The sequence below is a fragment of the Manihot esculenta genome, chromosome 17 (assembly GCF_001659605.2).
Source record: "Manihot esculenta cultivar AM560-2 chromosome 17, M.esculenta_v8, whole genome shotgun sequence".
Taxonomy (NCBI): Eukaryota; Viridiplantae; Streptophyta; class Magnoliopsida; order Malpighiales; family Euphorbiaceae; genus Manihot; species Manihot esculenta.
The window spans coordinates 25,502,068-25,523,731 of NC_035177.2; the positions used below are offsets into that span (position 1 = coordinate 25,502,068).

Here is a 21,664-nt window from a genome sequence, read left to right on the forward strand (position 1 = left end):
TTCTACCTTTCGGCCCAGCTCAGGATCAGGAGGGAGGCCTACCCATCCATCACAGGGGACCACCCGCATGCGCATCCGGGAAGAACCAGAAGCCGTTACGTATGGAATAGAGATCTGATTTTCTCGTACGTCCATATCAACGTGACAGGAATAGGTGGTCCAATAACATACATTCTGTTACACGTCACCAGCGGACAAAATGAAACATATAAAAGGAGAAATACTCTCCTCTAGGTCTAAGTTTTTCCAGTTTTACAGAACCCATTGTAAAATCCTATTTTCTGGATCTCAGATCATCAGAGAGTAAATATTGATTAATTATATGTAATTGTATTAAAGAAAAAAGAAATCTGTTTACGAAATCATATTATCAATAGCCAATTTTTCTTTTTTAAAAAAAAAGCAAAGGATATCCAAAGCAGCTATAAAAAAGTATTGTTTATAAACTGTGCAAAGGAAAATAAATAATAAGTATGTGATATTCTAAAATTCAGAAAAAGCAGGATTATAGAGTATGTGTAAATTTGATTTGGGGTCACTAATGCATAACCGTCACTCTACTATCTGTCTCTATTACGCAGATCTGTCTATCCTGATCAGGCAATCATTCAATTTTCCTCCGGTATGCATACTGATAGGGCTATGACGTAACTGGGCCTGCTCTTTTATTTTCCATCATATTATACGAGTAAGGCTTTTCTTTGGTGGGTCTAGACCCTCGGTCAATTCGATCTGATTTAGTCGGATTAAATGACGCGTGATGGATCGACCTGCTTAGTGGATTCTAATAGATTTCGAACCTGCTTCTTTTCTTCAAGGTTCGATCGCAATCAGAGTGTTAAAGACCCAAAGTCAATAATACTAAATATTAAACTTAGTTTATTTTATTAAAAAAATATTAATGAAAAATATTATCTTAATTAAAGGAAAAATGAACTATTTTTATATAAAACGATTCACCCTTATAAAAAAAAATCATTTTTTTAGATTTGAAAATTTTAAATTGTTTTTAGAATAAATATTATATATATAATTAAATTCTTTTTCAAGAATAAATAGAGTCTATATGTGGGATGGTGAGTATTTGAATTAAAAATTCAAAATTAATTAAGACATAATATCTGTTATCCTAAATGCGTTGCTAATTTAACTACGATTTCTATTTAACTGGATTAATGTTTGATTATCAAGTTATTGGATTAATTAACGGGAGAGAAGTCTAGATATATATTAATTCCTTAATTTCACTAAAAATGATTGAGTATCCAACAGGGACAAACAAAAGCGTAATGGCTCCAAGACAAGTACTTAAAAAGATCTCACTCCTATGTCTTTCTTTCTATACACAAATAGTTAGTCAGATATTCTCAAGTACTCGGCCTCTGTATGTGGGCCTTTTCTGCAATTGTAATGCGACGCCTTTCTTTCAAATTCTTCTTGTTGCCACTAAGAAAGTGAAAGCTTAGTGCTTATTTCCTGTGCACTTCTACAATGGCTACTCTTATTCTCATCCATTCCCACTCTCTGGCTTAGCCTCAGCTGCAAATCAGGCAACCATTCCTTGTTATCTTTCAACACCTTATCTTGATTCAACTGCGTCCATGCACAACAAAGAAAAATTATTAGATTTCAAGGACGACACTAAATATATTCTAGCTAGCAAATTGTTATAAATTACCTCAAACCGAAACGGGGGCTGAAATTTTAGTTTAAAACAGTTGAAATCGCTGATGGAATCGTGCGAGTTGAACAAAGATTGCTTTACCATGGTGCTTTTTCCAGCTTGATCAGTTTCAGTTGGCTTCCAATAGCAAGTTGCCCCAGGTGACGACCTCGACAATAAGTTGCCGATTTGATGTGCTTCAGTTTCCGAGTAGGTTATTATATCGGTGGGATTTGTCGTAGATTTCCATCTACTTTTAACCATTTCCAATGGAGGCCATCGCCTTTCTTCAAGAAATCTGCTAGGTCTCAGGGGCCCACTTTGCATGGTTGTATCCAATTCTTGCCCAAGGTCTTTGCTTGTCAAAGTGCTTATTTGTCTTCTTTCATCATGCAACTGATAAGAACTCAAATGTTGTCGCCTACAACAATATACAAGACTCGAATTAAAGATGATGAAAAGAAACAAAAACTTGATCTTCTTATCCTGAAAGTAAAGAAATTTTGGTCAGCTGGGATAACTACAAGCATCCATGAATATATAATAGAGTTACTTTGAGAAGCTTGCGTTGAAACTCTGGGACTGGGAGAAGGAAGAGAGCAATAGCTTGTGATCAAAGGTATTCTGATGATGAATAGAAGTTCTAGCCAAAACAATTCCCCCATTTTCCATTCTAAAATGCTGTTGAGGAGCTGTTGTAATCTGGTGTAACATGCCTGAATTAACGCTATCTATTCTTTGCATGGATCTGTATGCATGACTTAGTACTGTAAAAACAGAAAAAGCAGTCAGAATTTGATTTATCTTGAAAATAATACTGGTAAATTACTCTTTTTCCTTCCTTTTATTGGTTTAAATTATATCATTTCGACTTCCAATTATATCATACTGGTAAATTAGTTGGAATGCCAACTATGATGGGATACATCCCCTAAAATAAATTTGTATTTTGGATGAAATTTCTGTAAATTAATTTTAGAAAATTATTTATTAAAGTGTTTTATTATTGGGTATACCACCTCAGCATGCCCAAAAAATGTTGATAGTTGCTATTATTTCATGTGAGAGAGCAAAAAGGATACAATTTCTTTAAATTGGTTTTACTCAATAATTGATTGAGAACATCTAAAAATTAAATTACAGTGATCAAAGTTTGAAAATTGATGAAATTTTGTAACAAAATGAAAATTTTGATAGTCGTGCATGCATTATTGTCCCATAATCCCATAAAAAAATTGTCAAATAAATCTAAAGAAAAGGAAATTCACCTTGGCCAGCCTCATCAAGCTTCTTACTTCTATACATCTGACATGCATAAAGAGGAAGAAGGCATGAGCTGAAGGATGAATTATTTATATGGAAGAAAAATCAGAAAAGTAGATCCATGCATAAGAGACCAAACCCTAGCTAATTAATTCTACAGTACCTGCAAATGACTCTTTACGTGGGCAATGCTAAGCCCTCTCACATTCATTAGCTGAAGAACTAACTTGGGAGTTGCTCCTTCACATCAATTAGAGTCATATTCCATTAATTTTCATGAGCTGGAAAGAAAAATCAAAAACGGAAAATTCAATATATACAATGTTCTTACTCTCTTGTCCACCAAGCCTTTCAACAGCATGCACAAACGAGAGATGAAGATCAGGAGTCCATCGTAGCCGAGGCATTTTGGATCGAACATATTGTCTAACAGTAGCTCTTCGTTCATTTTTTCCATTGGAAGAATTATTATTAGCTGATGAACTCCCTTCTGTTCTCTTCTCATCTTCCTCTTCACTGCTAGCTTCTTCATTCAAATCGAAGGACGAACACTTTTGGGAAGAAGACACTAAAGAATTATTTTCAGCTTGTTCCTGTTCACTTCCAGTACCGCTCTTCTCTATTTCCTCCATCATATATCGCTGCTGCCTTTGTCTTCAATATTCAGTCTTCTAAAATGCCTATATGAAAGTTAACTGTTTGAAGCATTTCACAAAACCCTAGTTAAAGCCCATTTTTTTTCCCGAGTATTATAGTCTCATGCATGTAAATATAAATACAGTTTCCTTTCCTTCACCAACGGGGTTGACACATAACAAAGGTTAATAATGTTATGCTGCAAGTGAGAACTGTAATATTAATTCTTTATCCAATCATTTCCAAATTTGGTCGCAAATATTTACTTAGGCACCACAAGTTGGTGAAAGAAAAATAAATTAAAATTAATTTAGTAGTTCATGACAGTATTAATTAGTTAGCTGAGTCCAGCATCACCTGCTCATGCTACAGAGATGCTATATTTTCTCCTAAACTCTCTAAAAGGGTGTGAAATTATCTATTGCACACTTCTTTTTCTTCTTCCCATCTACTTTTCCAATGAGATAAATGTATATCATATTCTCAATTTCTTTTATTAATAGATTTACTATCCATTGCAGCCATAAGCTGAAAATGCAAGCAGTCCTTGACCTTATATGTTTGAGAGGACACCTTCGCTGGCGTTAACTAATTAACGTACAAATTTATTATAGGTATCCCAAGTTATTCCAAGCTCTGTTAGGACATTTATTTTTGAAAACCATTTGCAGGAACTGCTTCATCCACCCTTATAAATGGAGACAGCTTGAAATTAAAGGATTTTGGTTGAAAAGAATGGACACAGTTTATTCATTTTGCGATACTATTCATGTGTATATGTACTCATATCTTGTCTCACGTTGTCAGACCAGACTTAAAGGAGGATGATGGTAGGTATATATGGCGAATGTAGAGTACTTTACATAGCCACCCATGTGTGCAATTTATATGTGTATCTATATATAGTTCCAAGTAGAGAGTGTGACTATGAACAAGACAAGCCCTAAATTAAGTTGAAAAACTTGTGACCATATCTCAAATTTATGGGCATCAAATTGAGTGAATATAATGAGCAGATGGTAATTATGCTTAGCTCTATACATATATATATAAACAGAATCAAAGTGTATGTAATCAACGTAAAAGAAAAAAATTGTAAGGTCTTTTTTTCTGCTGACACTTACATTGTTATTTCAATGCTTCCGAGATAAAATTTGATCCCAGTCCTCCATTTTTTCTGTTCATAATTAATCTGCTGTCAGTCTGCAAATTGGATGGAGATGCAAAATAAAAAGAAAATGAAGGGAAAAACACGTTTTTGCTTGAATATATGATGTATACTGCTAGAAACAGCTATTGCAGTACCATGATAAGGACAGACTGCACTCTAGAACATTTCTCAACAATATCACAAGGGGAAAAATAAGAGAAAGAGAGAAGGAGAAGAAGAAGAAGTTCAATTTTCAGTTTACGATCTAAATGTGATATACATGGGAAAGAAATTGATAGTTTTCCAAAAAGAAAAATCAAAGAGTGGGTTTATTATTTTTTCTAGGAATTTTAATCCAGAAGACTTGAGTATGCAAAATATTTAGTCTCAAATATCTTTGCTAAGCATAATCTTCATGTTGCAAAATAATTACCAGAAAAATAAAAAATTAATAACTGCTACCAATAATAATACGATGTTTGAGCAAGAATATAAATTTGGTTGTTGGCCTCAATTTCTGTAAGAATACTGCGAGTATGTCTTTACAGAGAGAGAAAAAGAGATTATCATATTTTGAGAACATTCTCAGCCTATAGAGTAGCTCATATATGGAATGAAAACTAAACTGGTTCATTATTTTCCATAGCTGATATCACCTTAATTAAACCTTGATAATTAACAAATTCATTAAGAAACGAAGATCAATCATAGTTATTCCATAAAACGAATTCATTTTTCCTTGACATACTTCTCAATATCCAACTCATCCGCACCTCAGAATGAGAAAAAGAAGAGGAATGAATCAGGAAAATGAATTTTAATTCATCACTGATATGATCAAGCAAAATAGGAAAGAGAGAAGAACAAGAAGAGTATATATATATAGTTTTTAATAAGAAATTCAGGTCATGAAAAAATAAGTTGGAATTATTCAGAAATCAAAGAAACTAATTCAGTAAGAATTTGCTGCAAAATGGAGAGAGAAATCTTCTGGTGATTAAGACAAATCATCTAGCTCCTTTCCAAAAAAGTTATGGGAATATTTTTTGTTTTTTACCCATAAACGGAATAAAGAACAAGATCATCTATTTTCATACCAAAAATTAGAACTTGAATTTCAACTTCAGCATGAGAAAATGAAATTATCTGATGATATTATCGTTTTCTATTTTCCCTAGCTAGCACAAACCATGTTTTGATGAAGACGAAGATGAAGATGGGCTCGATCATCGTCCTTCCGAGTTGCTGATGATCAGATATGCAAATGGCGAGACGGATCCAGGCAAGTTCCTTAGACTTGACAGATTGATGGGGACATGGCTCTTTTAAAAAAAAAATAGTGAGAGAAAGAGAGAAAAGAAAATGTTTTCTCAGTTGGGTGTTCTTTGTATCATTGAACTAAGGAATCAAAGTCATCAAAGTTCAGATATTGTAAAACTTTCATGGTTATTTTAATTAATTGATATTATTATAAATGAAATTTTAATTATTTAATTGAGTTTGATTTTCTCCCTTATGATATATTTTTTTCTTTCAAATAATAATTAACCAAGGATTTTTAGGACACCACTTGTTCTTTCTACGATGCAATAATATTCACATTATGGATACAGATGCAACTGTTGGAGAATCATGTGACTTCCCAACCCTTTATTTATTTTTTTATAATTTTTTCCTTTCCTTTCTTTGACAGTTGTCCAAGTAAATCCCTCTCTCTTGTGATTATCTTAATTGTTTGACCTATGTTAGAGACTCCTCTCATTATTAAGTAATTACTATAAACAAAAAAAGAATTAGTTGAGTTTTTCGAGTTTAAATGTATAAGAAGATAGGGACCATTTTCTTTCATCAACCCATCAATTTGATCTCACCTAAACAAAGACTTTCTGCCCTAATTATCAAATATCACTGTTTTTTCTTGTGTCCATATGTTCTTCCATCTTCCTTGTAGCTACCAGCTTTATTTTGTGGTGTTAATATTCCAATTCAAGAAAAATATATAGTCGTTGAAGAAACACATACAGAATTATATGTGGGGGCTACCCTAAATAGTGATTGAAATTGAATTCAACCCTAGAAGAAGCTAGTCAATTTTGGTGGGATATTTGCATTCAAACAAAGATGCACAGCGATCATTTTCCAACTTTTGTTTTGGCAAATGCTAAGTGGGAGAAAAACAAAACTTTTTTATATATAAAGATTGAAGTTGTCAAGCTACACACTAGCTGAATAAAAATTAAGGGTTTAGGTATAAATTATTGTACTGTCAAAATTATTTTTCAGACAGGAGAAAATGGCCCATACGCAGACCCTGCACATGGTTCACAAAAGATGGATCAACAGTTGCCATCTTCTGATGATGACATTAACGATGGATGGAGTTTAACCCATCCTTGTTAGGCATAATTTTCCTTGATCATGACTATTTAATATGGAATTTCAGAAAAAAAAAAAAACCAATTTAGATACTATATTCTTTAATTATTTTTAATTAATTGTTAATTAGTATTTTCTTCATGATGTTTAATAAAAAGTGGGAGACAGAGAACCAGGTGATGTGTGCATAGGGATTGAGCTGTTGCTGATTGCTGAAAGAGTTCAAAAGTAAATGTGATCAGCCAAGGTAGACAACACAGTTAAAGCCAGAAAATAAAGACAAAATTAAAGGAGTTGGGAGATAGTGGTAAGAAAGTCATACTTGATACTTTTCTATATATACTCTAGCATGTAAACTAAATTAATTTGTTGAATATGAAAATAAGACCCCATTAATTATTTTATTTTATTTTATTTTTTACATTAAAATTAAGGGTTTTAGTTTCCAAAGCTGAGCAGAGAGAATTTGGACTGTTTTGTCTCTTTTCATAAATATATATATATATAGTCTTTGGGAAAGAAGAAGATAGCCATAGGAATCACTGCAGGGATTAGGTTTGGGGAAGAAGACGCTCAAAAATGGCTCGTAAAGAGTGACATGTGCTTATTTTCTCTGGTAGAAAGAGAAAACAGATATTCTAAGGATTTAAAAAACATAAATTGCAGAGAAAACTACGTGGGAAGAGAAGCAAATCGAGCATTATAAGGTTAAGAAAATGAACAAAGACACTTGATGTTTTTGTCTTGTCATGTGCATGGGGAGTTGACAATTCTATTATTTTAGCTGCTAAGAATCTTTCAAAGAATAAATTACTTGGGTTCTTTTTATTATTATTATTTTTTTTTTTGTATTATTTCATGGATGAAGACATTCAACCAAGCTAGCCACCATCACACCATGCACCATTACATAGTCAAAATTTTTTTATATATATTATGTTTTAGCTAGATTGAGAATTTATTTATTTTTTTAATGGGACCATATGACTCAGAATAATTCTGCTTATTATTTCTTATGGTTGTCGGATTTTTCTTTTCCAAGTTCTTATTTTTCTTCTACATCAGTTGGACCCTTTACTATTAATTTTCATTGGATCGGCGGCTCTTTCTGGGGTTTGAAATGCAAACCATTGACTAATCCTCTTTCTTCATCATTCTTACTCATCTTTATACAAAATGGCGTATGAAAATATCCTACAAACATAGGCTGAAGGGAAACGTGAGGTCCAGCAGCTTTACCTACTCTAACGAATCCCATAAAATTTTCATGTCATGAATAGAACTTGTCTTAGATTGTTGCATCTAAAGGAAATAACTTTTCATCAAACTTCACATGTTTATAGCCATATTCACTTTTTATTTATTTATTTATTTATTTTCAAATCTCATCGTTTCTCTCCTCAGAAATTATCATGAGCAAGAAGCTCTGCGTTAACAAAGTCCTAATCACCTCTATTTTTTAAGAAATAAAATCCAGGAATTAATTCATGGTGAAATAATCAACAAAAATTACAAAATAGTAATGCCCTAAGCTAGATTGCTCATGTACAATAGCCAAAAAAAATAAAAAAAGAAGATGACCTAGGTATAGGCATATAGATACTTAGTATTCTAAAATCGAGCATGTGGAGAGGGCAACAACAATAACAGGAATTGCCTTAAGACACAGGCATGTAGGCTATAGCCAGAGAGCTTTCTTGTGAGCTTTTCAACAATATCTCAAAAGGGATATTTGGCAATTATATTAATAAAAATAACTAGGGTTAATTATATTAATAAAATATTTTGCATTAAAAAAATCTCATGAGCCAATATTAATAAAGTCCATGAAAAGATTATTAAAAAAACCCTAGTGTAACCCTAAAATTAGGGGTTAAGGTGATGGCATAAAATCCTCTATCAATGTTCTTATAAATAATCAAATTGAGTTCAAGAGTGGACAGATCTCTCTCCTTGGAGTAGCTAACTCATCCTCAAGGAGTGTACTGAAATATAGTAAGGTCATTAAGTTTCAGCTCTTGCAGTTCAATATGAAGCTAAAGTTGACAATCTTGAATTGCAAAATTATTTATGGAAATTTAATAATGTACTATTAAAAAATATATAGAAGTTATAAGAATAACATTATCTAAACTCTCAGTTGTAAATGGTCTTTTTTTTTTCTTTTTCTATTAAATGCATCGCTGTGTGAATGGAATTAGATCTCGAAATCCTCTTGTAACCATGCCAAGTAAGGGTTTATATTAACAGGAAAAAATAATTTAATCCAAAGAATAATTAAATTTATAAACAGGAATCCAATGATACATTCTATATCTTTGACATGCCTAAATATAATATGAAGTGATGAGATCAGAAAGCAATTTTAATAAGTATTAATAATCCCTAATATTTATGTTGTTTAAATCTTACAAGGCCAAGAAAAATGAGTAAAAAAGAAGGCAAGGCAAACATACATTCCTTAACCTAAGTAATTAATGAGATTAGAAAATCACTTGGAATATTATTTAAAATATACATGGGAAGGGATATATAGAAAGAAGCAATCTTGAAATTTATTATTGGGAACAAAACAAAATTGAGATGCGGATATCGATGAAGCTTTGGCGAAAGAGTCGCCACGAACATTGGCACCTATATGGTTGCTGGGGCTGTCAGAATCATCTTCAACCAAAGAAAAAAAAAAACCCTTAATTTTCAAATAACTTCACAAGGGATCCTGGGGCTGGGTGGCTATTTACTTGTGAGACAGAGTAGGTATGCCAACTTTCCATTTTCCAAAATTCTATATTCAAAGCATTTGATAAGTTTTTTTTTTAATAGAAAATCTAGCTTCTACCCATGTGGAAATTTTCATATGTTATGATTAGATTATGTAAAATATCATTTCAAATTATTCTTTAATATTTTCTAAATACTACTTTTAAAAAAATATTTTTCTCAACAATAACTGTAATAGAAATAACAAACAGAGTCTAATTAAATAACACAGATTTGGTCCTATTTTCGGTTTTCATTTCAACTTCAGAGTTCTAGTTTTCCAGGATTCCTCCTTCAACAAAGGAGACGAGACTATTTAGAAGCTGGCTATTTGCAGCAGTAATTAGGTGCACCCCTAACTATGAGGAAAACAACATATGCTCTATCTTCTTAGAGCCTCTCTCTCTCTTTTTTTATAAAGGTGAACCCTTATTCTACTGTTTCAGCGGTCGTACCTTCTCCCCTATGCAGACTGGTTCTCTCTCCTCGCAGATGGCCTTTGGTGGTTAGTAGAATAGCGTTTCAAATAAAGTTTCGATTGTTTTAACTCTTAAAATGTATCACTCTTATGTGGAGATCTATGTGCAATGAGAATTGTACAGCAGAGCTGTTACTATCACCCCACCTGGACGGACGCAGGATGACTGATGCTTGTCAATTGCCAAAAGAAGGTCCTGATGCTCTTTTTGGCCAATGCCTCATCAGAATAAGAGCGAGAAAAAAAAAAAAAAAAAAAAAAAAAAAAAAAAAAGAAACGACCTTTTCAGTTAGGCAATTATAACAACACACAAAAACCTTACAAAAGCCAACGCCTAACTATTACTTGCCAAATCAGTTGACAGCAGCAGTCAATTCCAGGGTTATCCATGTGTTCGTCTGATCTGATTAATGGTATTTTACATCCTATTCAAAGTGGGAACAGGGAAAAACTTTTAACGCCTAATATTAGGCCCTTTGTATAGCCCTCTCTGAACCACAAAGTTTTCTGGAGGCTGAGTTTCTTCTAACCATGCCACTTCTGAGGGTTCTATGCCACACAATTGAGCAGCACCTTCTGCGAAAAGAAAATATGCATATACATATAACAGAGTTTTGATTTTATTTTTCCTTTCATTGAGAATGATGGCCGAAGGTGAAGAGGAATAAAAATAAATGACATCTATACCTGGTAGAACACTTCCAGGGACCCTTCTAAAATAAGAGCAATGTCGCCCATCTTCTGAAGAGTAAGGGGGTGAAAGAACATCGAAGAGAGCACAGGGTGTCAAGGCTTTGAAACAATGAATGTTGCCACCAGTAGTGGGATAAAGAATGGTCGTCCCACAGGGTGCAGTCATTTCACAATCTCTAACAAGTTTTGCAGGTCTTGCTGTAAATTTCCATAAACCAAACTCAATCTTTGAACAAGGTCGCAGAAGAAGAGAAAATAGAGAATCAAATACTAAGAACAACAGTAACCAATGGGAATCACATTTAAGAGAGAGATGAAGAAAAAGAATGAAGCTTAAAGAGTAGGAGACTGCACTTTTAAATGATTATAAATGCACAAAACAGTAAACAGGAAGCATGCATTTGCCAGTCTATTTTCTGTTTACCACAGGAATTACAATCCACAAGATTGTTCAATTTTCATGTTAAGCTCGGAAATTGGATAGCCATACGCAGCCATGATAGGTATTACTAAGCAAACCTGAGTGAGATCTCTACTGCACCAATCATGCATGTCTACAACAGATCAAAATCCCAGACAACTAGTAGTTTTCATAAAACAAAATTCATAACATATCAAGATATCTGCTCCCTCCAAAACATCTAGAAAAACATTTTTTTAAAAGAAAAAGAGAGGAAAAAAAAACAGGCTCTAAACAGTTGCACTTTCTGTCATGTCATACATGTGTGTCCATGGTAATAGAATATGTCTATAGCTCTCTGCAAATTTAACAGTATATTACAAATAGTTGAGTGTAGAACTAAATCTAAAAGTCGTACAACATGGAGAATGAAAGTTATAATGATTGAAATATTAGAAGGTAGCAAAGCTGTCAAGTTGATGATCAGAATCTGGTGGTGGTGATGTTATTCATTCCAAGTAGCTTTACTTTAATAACTCCTCTAAAAGCAATGCCTAGGTTAACCCTCTGCATCATTACTCCCATATAATATTAAACAAATAAATTTATTCTCTTTCAAGAATTCATTTTCAAAAGGCGTTGTCTTGGTAGATGCTAAAACAGTAACCTCCATTAAGTTAAGATGCGTAAATATGAGTAAAGATAATCTTCAATTTAATTCCAGCATGCCATTGAATTCTGTAGAAATTAGGACATTATCGTTTGATATGAGCTACTGGTGGTTTGTGAGTAGAACCTATGTCATGTTAATAATTGTATCACGCTCCAATAGCAGATTGCCATCTCCATCATTTTTATTGTTTTTTTTTTTTTTTTTTTTTGCAAATTTAATGAATCTCTACTCCACAAAAAAAATAGTAGGGGTAATGGCTGTACTTATATACATAATGGGCATTAGAAGGAGAAATGGAGGACTAAAATGTTAGCCAACAATAAGTCAGCCGAGTGGGTAGCTTTAAGCACTGACATCATCCACGTACTGATACCAAATGCATGCCCATCTGATTTCAAGTTTTTGAACAATAGTTACTTCACAAAAGTATCTTTCACAGCCCAGCAATGTAGCTTCTGTAAATAAAAAAATTGCTGATGGCAAGTTTCTTAAATCCCTATGAGAATAAGCATCTACAGCACATTAGGACAAATGAACTCTTTAAGAACATAGCATTTTTTTTTTCTCAAAAAATTAAAAAAGAATAGCAATTTAATATTTTTGATTTCTAGAACATATCGTAACATAAATGTCCCATTCACAACTATCAGTGCTATAATTATGGAAAATTGTTGAAGCATATAAAGATGAGCACCTTGTGAGGGATCATCAAATCCAGGGAGATCAAGCCAATCATATGACTTTACAAGTAATGAACCGTATAGAAGCTTGCTCAACACGATCATCCCAGGATGATTGTGAAGCGGTATGATAGAGGAAGGCGGCATACAAAATATTCCTATCTGCAACGAAATCCCAAAGGCAAATATATGTATATACATACTAAGTTAGTTTTCACTTTCCACGAGTACAAGAAATCCACAAAATTGGAAACAAACATTCATGGAATTAGACGGGAAAAGAATGCAATTCAAATGCACAGTTAATGCCTATAATGATTTAACTACTTACAGAGAATCTGTTGCACTCATGCAAGTGCAAATATTTGATTGGAGGTGGGTACTGATGACTGCCATTACGCCCTTTTCTGCCATTGGTACCATTGATGTATCCTTTCCATTGACGAGCTAATTGTGCCTCCTGTTCGAGACCCACATTAGAAGGCTTCATTTGATCTGGTAAAGCATTATATAAAGCTAGAAGCGTTAAGATAGTAAATATAATCTGATCTAATTTGCAACCATAAATTATACTGTACAATAGCAAAAAAATTGGTGTTCAAAATAAAAGTAGAAGTTTAATGCACTCCCGCACCTAAAATTGCACGCACTTTTTCAAGAGCTTCTTCAGATACTGGGCCATTAGTTGAGAAAGATTCTTTGCAAGCATCATATAGTTTTTGAACTACTGGCATGATGCCAATAATGTAGCAAATATAATCGCACAGTGCGAAGAAGCTGACTTGTAGAGTGACTGCCGGATCACAAAAGTCGCGGGGCACAAATTGATCATCCAAATCAAGCAATAACTCTCTAGCTTACAGATGTGCAATTAACAGCAATATTCTCTCTCTGCAACAATTCCAAAAAGCAGTCCTGCATGAGCCAAAAGGACAATAATACAGATGCATAGCAATTAATCAATCCAAAATTCAAATAGCTTGCAACCAACATTCAGAGATTAAGAGATCAAAACAAATTTACAAGAAGACACCCATAACAAACACCAATATTTTTTTATTCTTCCTTTTCACGAGAAAAGACTCCATGCCACAGCTTCCCCTTACTTCCAGGTACTCTGATTAATTCCCATGAACGCAGAGTCCAAGATGGTGCAACAATGAAACGGCACCTGTAGATTAACTTGTCTGTTTAAAAAGTAAAAGCCCGTGGAAATTGCTCAGAAACAATAAATAACCACTTCCCATTTCGTTTACGTTAGCTCATATTCCTTGGTGAGACATCAAAAATTAAGTGGAAAATCAGATACCCAGCAGGGAAAAAAGTAGCAATACATACTGTAAACCAACACAGCATAAATTAAACTCAATCCCATCAGCTCAAACCTTCAATTGCCCAGATCAATAAAAATCATAAACATAATACAAACTACATGCGTGTACACATCTCCAGTTTCCATGGTAGCGCAGCAAGAAATTATACGAAAAGTAGATGATTACAACAAATTACTAATCCATTCGGCCAAGTACTATGCAACAAATTAAGCCCAACCCCATGAAATCAAAATTCAAATCTTCAATTGCCCAGATCAACTGATAAACATACACAAACATACATATATACATACATGTATATATATATATATAACAGCCAGAGAAGTAGAGAGTACCAGGCAGATAGGGAGGGAGCAAGGATGGATATGATTAAGAAATTGAGAAGCAGAAGAAGAATCAGGAAAAGGGAAAGCAGAAGCCAGAAGGCGTCACCATCTGAAGACAAAGTGGGGATAATTTTACGGCCAACAATACCTTACCTGTGACTTCCCTCGGTGTCCATTTTACCCCACTTGATGTTATCTAATTACACTTTTGCCACTATCGTTTTCTTTCCCTTTTTCTATTTAAGCATATCTCTGTGACTTCTCACAATTAATTACTCGACCCTGTGGGTTGAAAGCTCATTGATTGCATCCTACTGTTTTATTTGGGGATAAGAGAAGGGCAAGAAGCTGTGGCAAGCCACATTGACAATGACTTAAGGCTCGAATGTGTGGTAACAGTGGTTATAGCCGTTGTGGCGGCTGCTATGGAGGTGGTGAACGATGCATGAAGGCGGATCTGGCGGTGATTGAGATTAAGGACTTAAAATGGGGATGGCCAATCTTGTTACTTTAGGGATGGCACCCACGGCTAATGTGAATTTGAGGAATTAAGTTATGGATTTTGTAAATTGATTTGTTTAGAATTTGTTTATGTATCTACAAAAATAACTCTTTTCATTCCGCGAATATAAATATGCGAAGTAAATTATTAATATATTAATACATAAATTTAAATATATAAATTAAAATTCATATTCGATCATTATTTGAATTATATCAAATATTTTTATATTTAAATATATTTTTTATTTATAAAATTAAAATATATCATTTACGATAGAAAAGAGTAAGTACCTGAATTACAATACGATTATATACGCTATTATTCAAAAGAAAAATTATTCTTGACTTATATAAACAATTCATTTTAATTTTCAAGTGTATCAATATGTAATTAGTTGTATGTAGGTCTAAAACAATAATATAATTTATATTAATAAATCATAATATATTTTATTTTTTTAATAAATATAAATAAATTATTGAGGGAGTAGTATAACTTGTTAAATTAAGAGGAATATATATAAAGAAATATAGCATGGTGAAGGTGAGGATTGTTTTTCCGAATCGAGGGATAGAAAAATTAAATTATAAACTTGAATAATTAAATATATTTATTATCGAACTAAATATATGAATGAAAAACTGAACGAAGCGGTTGAATTTCTAACGAAGCGGTTGAATTTCTAAATTTATAGGTTGGATTCTTATATTTTAAATTTATATTATATTAAGTATATAACATATAATTGTAAATGTTTACTTAATTATCTATATATATATATAAGTATATTTTTTCTATTTTATTAGTATTAAGTCAACGTGCTGATTTTTACTTCACGCAAATTGTAGATAAAGTAATCACTGTAAAAATCGTCAGCGATCAACATCAGACATCAAGACCATTATCATAACTAGTTGTTTTGAGTTTCCGAATTATAGTACAATTATATTTTGATATGTACATATTAAATAGAATGAGTTACGAATATTATGTAAGTTAAAATAATATAATTATGTATAAATAAAGAAAAAGATATAAACATTTAAATGTGAAGATATTCATAAAAAAAATAAGAGATGATGTTATTATGAAATGTATGTTAAATTAAATAATAGTATAATATTAAATGATAATTGATAATTATAAATATGTTTTTCATATATAATACATGTTAAAATACCGATAAAACTCTGTCAAAATTTTTGTTTAAAATCTCACATTTACTTTATTTTATAAAATTTACATAAATTATCTAATAATTTGGTAATTACATATAAAGAAAATGATTTAATATTGAAATATCTAAGAAAGTATAGTTTGTGACAACTCTTGTTTTGTCTACACCTTGATAAGATAGAGAGTGTTACAATTAGTGATATCATAATAAAGGTTTAGGCGATTCTATGTCATATGTGTATGGGTATATATAGTATATATATATATCAAAATGAGTTACAACTATGATATGGTTCTGATGCAGATCTCTTCTTTGTGTTTTTAGGTCAGTTAAAAGATGTACCTAAAGACACAAAGAAGAGATCTGCATCAGAATCATATCATAGTTGTAACTCATTTTGACATATACATATACCACACTTATACACATACATATTATAACCTAAAATAAGGGTTGACATAATAAGGGTTGTCACATATTCAAATCATCAATAGACCACGACATTTTATTTAATAAACAAAATATAAAATATAAGTTCATCTGAGATCATGATACATATATTAAGTCTTTAGGGTACAATTCAAGGAACCTAATTAATTTTGATCGAGCTCTCAATTGTCTGATCAGTCTCGACTGGACTTCATTCATGTACAATTTTCTGTGATCCCAATCTGACACTAACATCTCAGATTTCAGGCTCGACTTCCGACTTCTAAATCCATACAAGGTCTTAAATAAACATGCTATGATAATCCTGACACACTGTATGTGTCAGATGAGATATAATATTAATTGGCTAAGTATTAATGAGCCACCTGACAAAGTCCTTTCAGAAGAGACATGCGATAAACGTACCATGTACATTTGTCGATATAAATACTTTTACTGAACGAAAAATAGAGAGGATCATCTTTGTCTTCTAAAATATCATTTATTCACTTACACCTGCAACCTTACTTTCCCAACAAATATTATATAGTTTCATTACTCTCATTTATAAATCTTATCTCGAACTTAATTCATTTACTCTTTTAAAATCATCATTTCGCCTAAATTAACTGTCGCGATCTCATAACCTTATATCTCAGTATAATATAACAACAATAGCATTACGTTAATGTTAATTACGAGAAATATGTTACATATTCAAGATGGTAAAATTCAAGATGGTAAGACATTAAATTAAAAAAAATGAAATTAGTGGGTGATGGAAAAATAAATTAGAATAATTTATGCACCCAAAATTTTAATTTCTCAATAATTTAAGTTAATTTGTTTTAGTGGTGCTTAAACTATTAACCAGAGTTGATATTAAAATGAGTTTTATGATTCTTAAAGTAAAACTTTACATTTAAATTCCTATATTCATTATATATATATATATATATATATTTAAAATTTTCACAATTTTTTATTATTAATTTCAACATTTTTATTACATAAACACAATTTTAAATTATTTTCATCTACAAGATGAAATTCTTTACTATTATTGTTCATTTAATCATATTACATAAACACAATTTCGATTTTTTTGATTTAATCGTATTTTCTAACTATAGTAATGCCTAAAATGAAATATATTAAAAAAAGAAATATATAATACTAATAATATGAAATAATATATTGACAGTTAAATTTTTAAAATAAAATAGGAAATGTTTAATAAAATGTTATTTTATAATTAAATTCAAATTTAAATTAATAGTCAATTTGAATATTTTCTTTTTTTTTTATTTACAATCTATATTTATCTATACAAAAGTAATAAAAATAACAATAGGACTAGAAAAAATATTCATAGTAATTTAGTGTTTTTCATAGCAATTAATTTAGTGTTATTACAGTAAAAAAACTAAAATTTGTATTATAAAATAAAAAACTATTTTTTAATGGTCTATAATTAGGATTTGAAATTCAAAAATATTATTTTTTTTATTTTTAAAATTAAAATTAAGTAATAAAATTATTTTTTATAAAAAAATAAAAAATTTCTATATAAAATATTTTATAAATAATATTTTTCCGCAATATGAAGTCATTAATTAGATTGATTGAAAATTAGGTAGCGGTTGTCATTATTTCAAACTTGTGTTTGAAGATGAGTACATTTGCATTAAGAATCTTCTACAATTTCTACCACCTAATGATTCAAATTTAAAACCTATTAATAAATAATATTAAAATTAATAAACATACAAATTATTTTTTTTTTATTTTAAATTTTTAGGCCAAACTTTTTAATTAATTAGTGTTTTTTTATTACGTAATTAAACTTGCATTGAAAAGGTTGGGTGGGTGAAAGAGAAGAAATACAAGATCAAAATGAAAATGCAAGTCACACTCAAACAGAAGATCCAGCCCAAAACCACAAAGCAAGCCTATGTTCCGAGGAACCTAAACGGCGCTGATAGGAACACTTTTGACATCACCTTGGTCATAATCGAAGAAGAAAGGGAATCGCATCAAGAACGATGGTAACATGCATGTCCAGAAAAGTCAAAGAAAATTTAAAATATGGACAAGCAATAGGAGATCAGTCGAGAAATAGCCAAACTAAAGAAATTTAATTACAACTAATCAATTTTCGACAAATTACTACACTATGAGAGAAAATATGATAGAACTCACCGAAAGTGATGATCATGAGATATCTAACGATGTGATCTCAAATTATCAGAGTAAATAAATAAAATTCCTCTCTCTTGCAAAAATTATATACCTCGAAAATTAAAATTTTAAAAATATAATGCTAAAAACGCAAATCAAGAAACCAACGTCATACGAAGTGAATTAAAAGGCATATAAAACTGTACATTATACGGAGAGAGAGGAAATTTGAAAGCCGAAGCTTCTCCTCTACTAATCAGAAAAATTTGCAACGCACTTTCTCTTTCTGTCGCCCTTTTTTTTTTAGAGTAAATAGTATTTGCTTTTAATGATATTTAAAGTTAGTCTAAAAATAAAAGAAACTCAGCTTACTGAATTTTCATCTAAATTGAGTTTAAATAAAAAAATTAAACTAAATTAAATTTATTTTATAAACAAGATGGTGAAATTTAAATTTTAATGAATTTTTTATATGATAATTAAAAGTATAGTCTATAAAGTTTAAGTAAAACATAGTATTAGTATCAACTTTTATAATAGTAAAAATAATTTAATCCTTGAGATTTTTTTTAACTAAATAGTATCTTTGTTAAAATTTATATTAATTAATTATTAATTAAAAATCAATTTAAATTAAAGGAATTAAATTATTATAAATATTAAAATTATAAAAATTAAATGAATATAAATCAGAAGATTAAATTATTATAAAAATAAAATTTAGATAATTAAATTATTATAATTTAACAGTAAATATAATGATGTTTTGAAATTCAGAAAAAGTAGAGTTTACAGTAGTTGAGTGAGCTTGGTTCGAGAGGAGGGTCCTCCTCTCCTGTTATTCACTTTCTCTTACTTGCCAGTGACGCCTAACGGCTTTTCTACTACAGTGACGCTCATCCCTGTCAAACAGGTCCGTTCGTGCAGAAGTATCAGTTTTCTCATCTACGTCAGGTGGCCATTTAATTTTCTTCAGTGCGCATGCGAAAAAGGGCTGCGGAAGAACTGGGTCGGTTCATTTATCATCATGCCGGGTCCCTGGGCTTAAATGTGACCCGACCCACTGAGCATTTGGTAGCCTACGTCTGGGCTGACAGGCAGCCTTGTCTAGGGTCGTTCTGAGGTCTGGACCTGATCTATTTTTGTGGGCCCTGGCTCGGCCCAGGGAAGGGTGAGAGAGCCAACGGTTATTAATTGCCCCCTTACCTCCTCAACAGTTATTGCATGAGTGATGAGGGGTAAATACAGAGGACTCATTATGACTGCGTGGCCCGAGGATTGCTTCTCTCAAAACGTCTTTTCTACACTCTTCTGCTTCCTAAATTCAAATTCTCTCAATCTTGACAAAACCCTTATTCTCCTTCTGCTTTCTGCGTGCTCCATTCGTCCTGCCCTTCTGCCCCAATCGTCTCTAAGGTACGCTTTTCATCTTGCCATGGATAGCCCAAAGCTTCCCGACGTCATAAATCTAGAGTCTAATGACACTCCTTCTTCTCTGGTGAGTTTCTTTTCTCGGGAGTACCTGGATGCCCCTCTCTTTCGTATCCGGGCTCCCCTTTGCAATGAGAGAATCGTCCTTCCCAATCCTCCTCCTTCGGGTCTAATCGACCCCAAAAAGAACGTAGCTTAGTTTTTTTCGTCAAACAGCGTGAATATGGCTTAACTTTTCAATTTTTCACTTTCTTCGTTGAAGTTTTTCAGTACTTTGGTATAAGCCCTAGGATGCTTGCTCCCAACTCTATACTGTTTATGTGTTCTTTTGAGTCGATCTGTCTGAGCTGGGGCCTTACACCTACAGCTAATTTATTTTCAACCTTTTTCCGACTAGTTTGGGCAATCTAGTGCTTTTACTATTTTGCCCCCCGGAGAGGGTTGTCCATCTTCTCGGGTTAGAAAGACTCAATCAAAGGCTAGATAGAGGGATTTGCTGTGGTGGAGCTGAAAGGGAGCTCTGGCGTGTCTTGGCAAGTGGACCTCCCCTGGAGGGAAGTGCCTTAGGGCTACAATGACCTCTCCCAGCTATCCCTCTCCGAGCAGATCGTGTTTCTCCGTCTGACTTCTGTTGAGCGGAAGTATGATGTTGAGAAATGCATGTTTGTGTCCAGTCTTCAAGACTGCAAGAACGCGGGTATTTTATTCCGCTTTTCCTTGCCTTATTCTTCTTTTTATTTTTGATTTGAATGTTCTCCTGAACTGTTGGGCTTTATTTTTTCAGCTTCCAAGCATCCAATGGACAAGATTAAGCCTCTGAAGAACTTCGTTCTGTCCCGAAAAAGCATGAGGGCAGCTCTAGATGCTTTCCGAGCTGGACGGTCGGTGGCTGATGTGACTCGAGAGGTCGCCCAAATCATCTCCCCCAGGTCGGCCGAACGGTCCATTCCCCTTGCTCCAGTCTCTTCTCGTGCCCCCCGGCCGAGCTCCAAGGACCTGCACTCGAGGGCTCCAAAGTCTTCCCGTCACAGCAAGCCCAGTATTGCCCCTCGATCTCCTGCTACTTCTAGGCAGTCCTCAGCTTTGACCTCCCCAGAGTTCACCGCTATCGAAGAACCATCTAAGGTTGTGCCACCTGAGGGTGGAGGTGAAGTCGCTTCGGTAGGCGAGGGTGCCCCGGCCATTGAAACTGAGGCAGCGCCCACCAGTGAAGGTACTTCTAAGGATGGGGTCGAGTCCAGGCCTGCCCCTGCTGCTCCTCGTCCCAAGAAAGTTGACGCTAGCGGTGCTGTTGCCCTAAAGAGGGCTACTGGCAAACGAGCTCCTCCTTCGGAGGCTAATACTGCAGCTCCGACCTCAAAGAAGGCCCATGGGTCTCAACGGCCTACCCCCGCGCTCCCGCCTTTGGAGAAAGAGAAAGCGCTGGTAGGGCTTCTGTCCTTTGCTCCTGATAGCGAAGTGCTGAACGCCGAGAAGATTACTCCCCAATCCACCACGAGCATTGTCACC

General features: G+C 33.1%; 2 protein-coding genes across 15 annotated transcripts; both read right to left on the minus strand.

Moving 5' to 3' along the window:
- Window positions 1-1,228: 1,228 nt before the first annotated feature.
- LOC110604734 lies at window positions 1,229-6,145 on the minus strand. 5 transcript variants are annotated; one of them, XM_021743017.2, is made up of 8 exons: window positions 5,902-6,145; window positions 4,687-4,739; window positions 3,258-3,621; window positions 3,090-3,166; window positions 2,932-2,968; window positions 2,217-2,430; window positions 1,679-2,084; window positions 1,229-1,593 (listed from the first exon to the last, which is right to left on the minus strand). In XM_021743017.2, the coding sequence occupies exons 3-8, from the start codon at window positions 3,559-3,561 to the stop codon at window positions 1,447-1,449; spliced, it is 1,185 nt and encodes a 394-aa protein (XP_021598709.1). In that variant the 5' UTR covers window positions 3,562-3,621; window positions 4,687-4,739; window positions 5,902-6,145; the 3' UTR covers window positions 1,229-1,446. The 5 variants fall into 5 exon arrangements, with proteins under 5 accessions (XP_021598709.1, XP_021598710.1, XP_043808267.1 ...); XM_021743018.2 differs by having other exon boundaries at window positions 3,258-3,606; window positions 4,687-4,765; XM_043952332.1 differs by having other exon boundaries at window positions 4,687-4,765.
- Window positions 6,146-10,592: 4,447 nt separating this feature from the next.
- LOC110605404 (plant cysteine oxidase 4) lies at window positions 10,593-14,596 on the minus strand. 10 transcript variants are annotated; one of them, XM_021743981.2, is made up of 7 exons: window positions 14,442-14,595; window positions 13,879-13,943; window positions 13,407-13,663; window positions 13,104-13,267; window positions 12,787-12,934; window positions 11,014-11,217; window positions 10,593-10,902 (listed from the first exon to the last, which is right to left on the minus strand). In XM_021743981.2, the coding sequence occupies exons 3-7, from the start codon at window positions 13,504-13,506 to the stop codon at window positions 10,781-10,783; spliced, it is 738 nt and encodes a 245-aa protein (XP_021599673.1). In that variant the 5' UTR covers window positions 13,507-13,663; window positions 13,879-13,943; window positions 14,442-14,595; the 3' UTR covers window positions 10,593-10,780. The 10 variants fall into 10 exon arrangements, with proteins under 10 accessions (XP_021599673.1, XP_021599672.1, XP_021599670.1 ...); XM_021743980.2 differs by having other exon boundaries at window positions 13,407-13,687; XM_021743978.2 differs by having other exon boundaries at window positions 13,819-13,943.
- Between the last annotated feature and the right edge of the window lie 7,068 nt (window positions 14,597-21,664).

What these genes read in the sequence shown, in the direction of transcription:
- LOC110604734 (XM_021743017.2), bottom strand. Translation starts at nt 3,561, where the DNA reads ATGATGGAGGAAATAGAGAAGAGCGGTACTGGAAGTGAACAGGAACAA. An exon ending in ACGTAAAGAGTCATTTGCAG is followed by an intron (nt 2,969 to 3,089) that starts GTACTGTAGAAT and finishes TATGCATGTCAG; the next exon opens with ATGTATAGAAGTAAGAAGCT. An exon ending in TTCAACGCAAGCTTCTCAAA is followed by an intron (nt 2,085 to 2,216) that starts GTAACTCTATTA and finishes ATATTGTTGTAG; the next exon opens with GCGACAACATTTGAGTTCTT.
- LOC110605404 (XM_021743982.2), bottom strand. Translation starts at nt 13,506, where the DNA reads ATGCCAGTAGTTCAAAAACTATATGATGCTTGCAAAGAATCTTTCTCA. An exon ending in ATGAGTGCAACAGATTCTCT is followed by an intron (nt 12,935 to 13,103) that starts GTAAGTAGTTAA and finishes ATTTCGTTGCAG; the next exon opens with ATAGGAATATTTTGTATGCC. An exon ending in CCCTGGAAGTGTTCTACCAG is followed by an intron (nt 10,903 to 11,013) that starts GTATAGATGTCA and finishes TTCTTTTCGCAG; the next exon opens with AAGGTGCTGCTCAATTGTGT.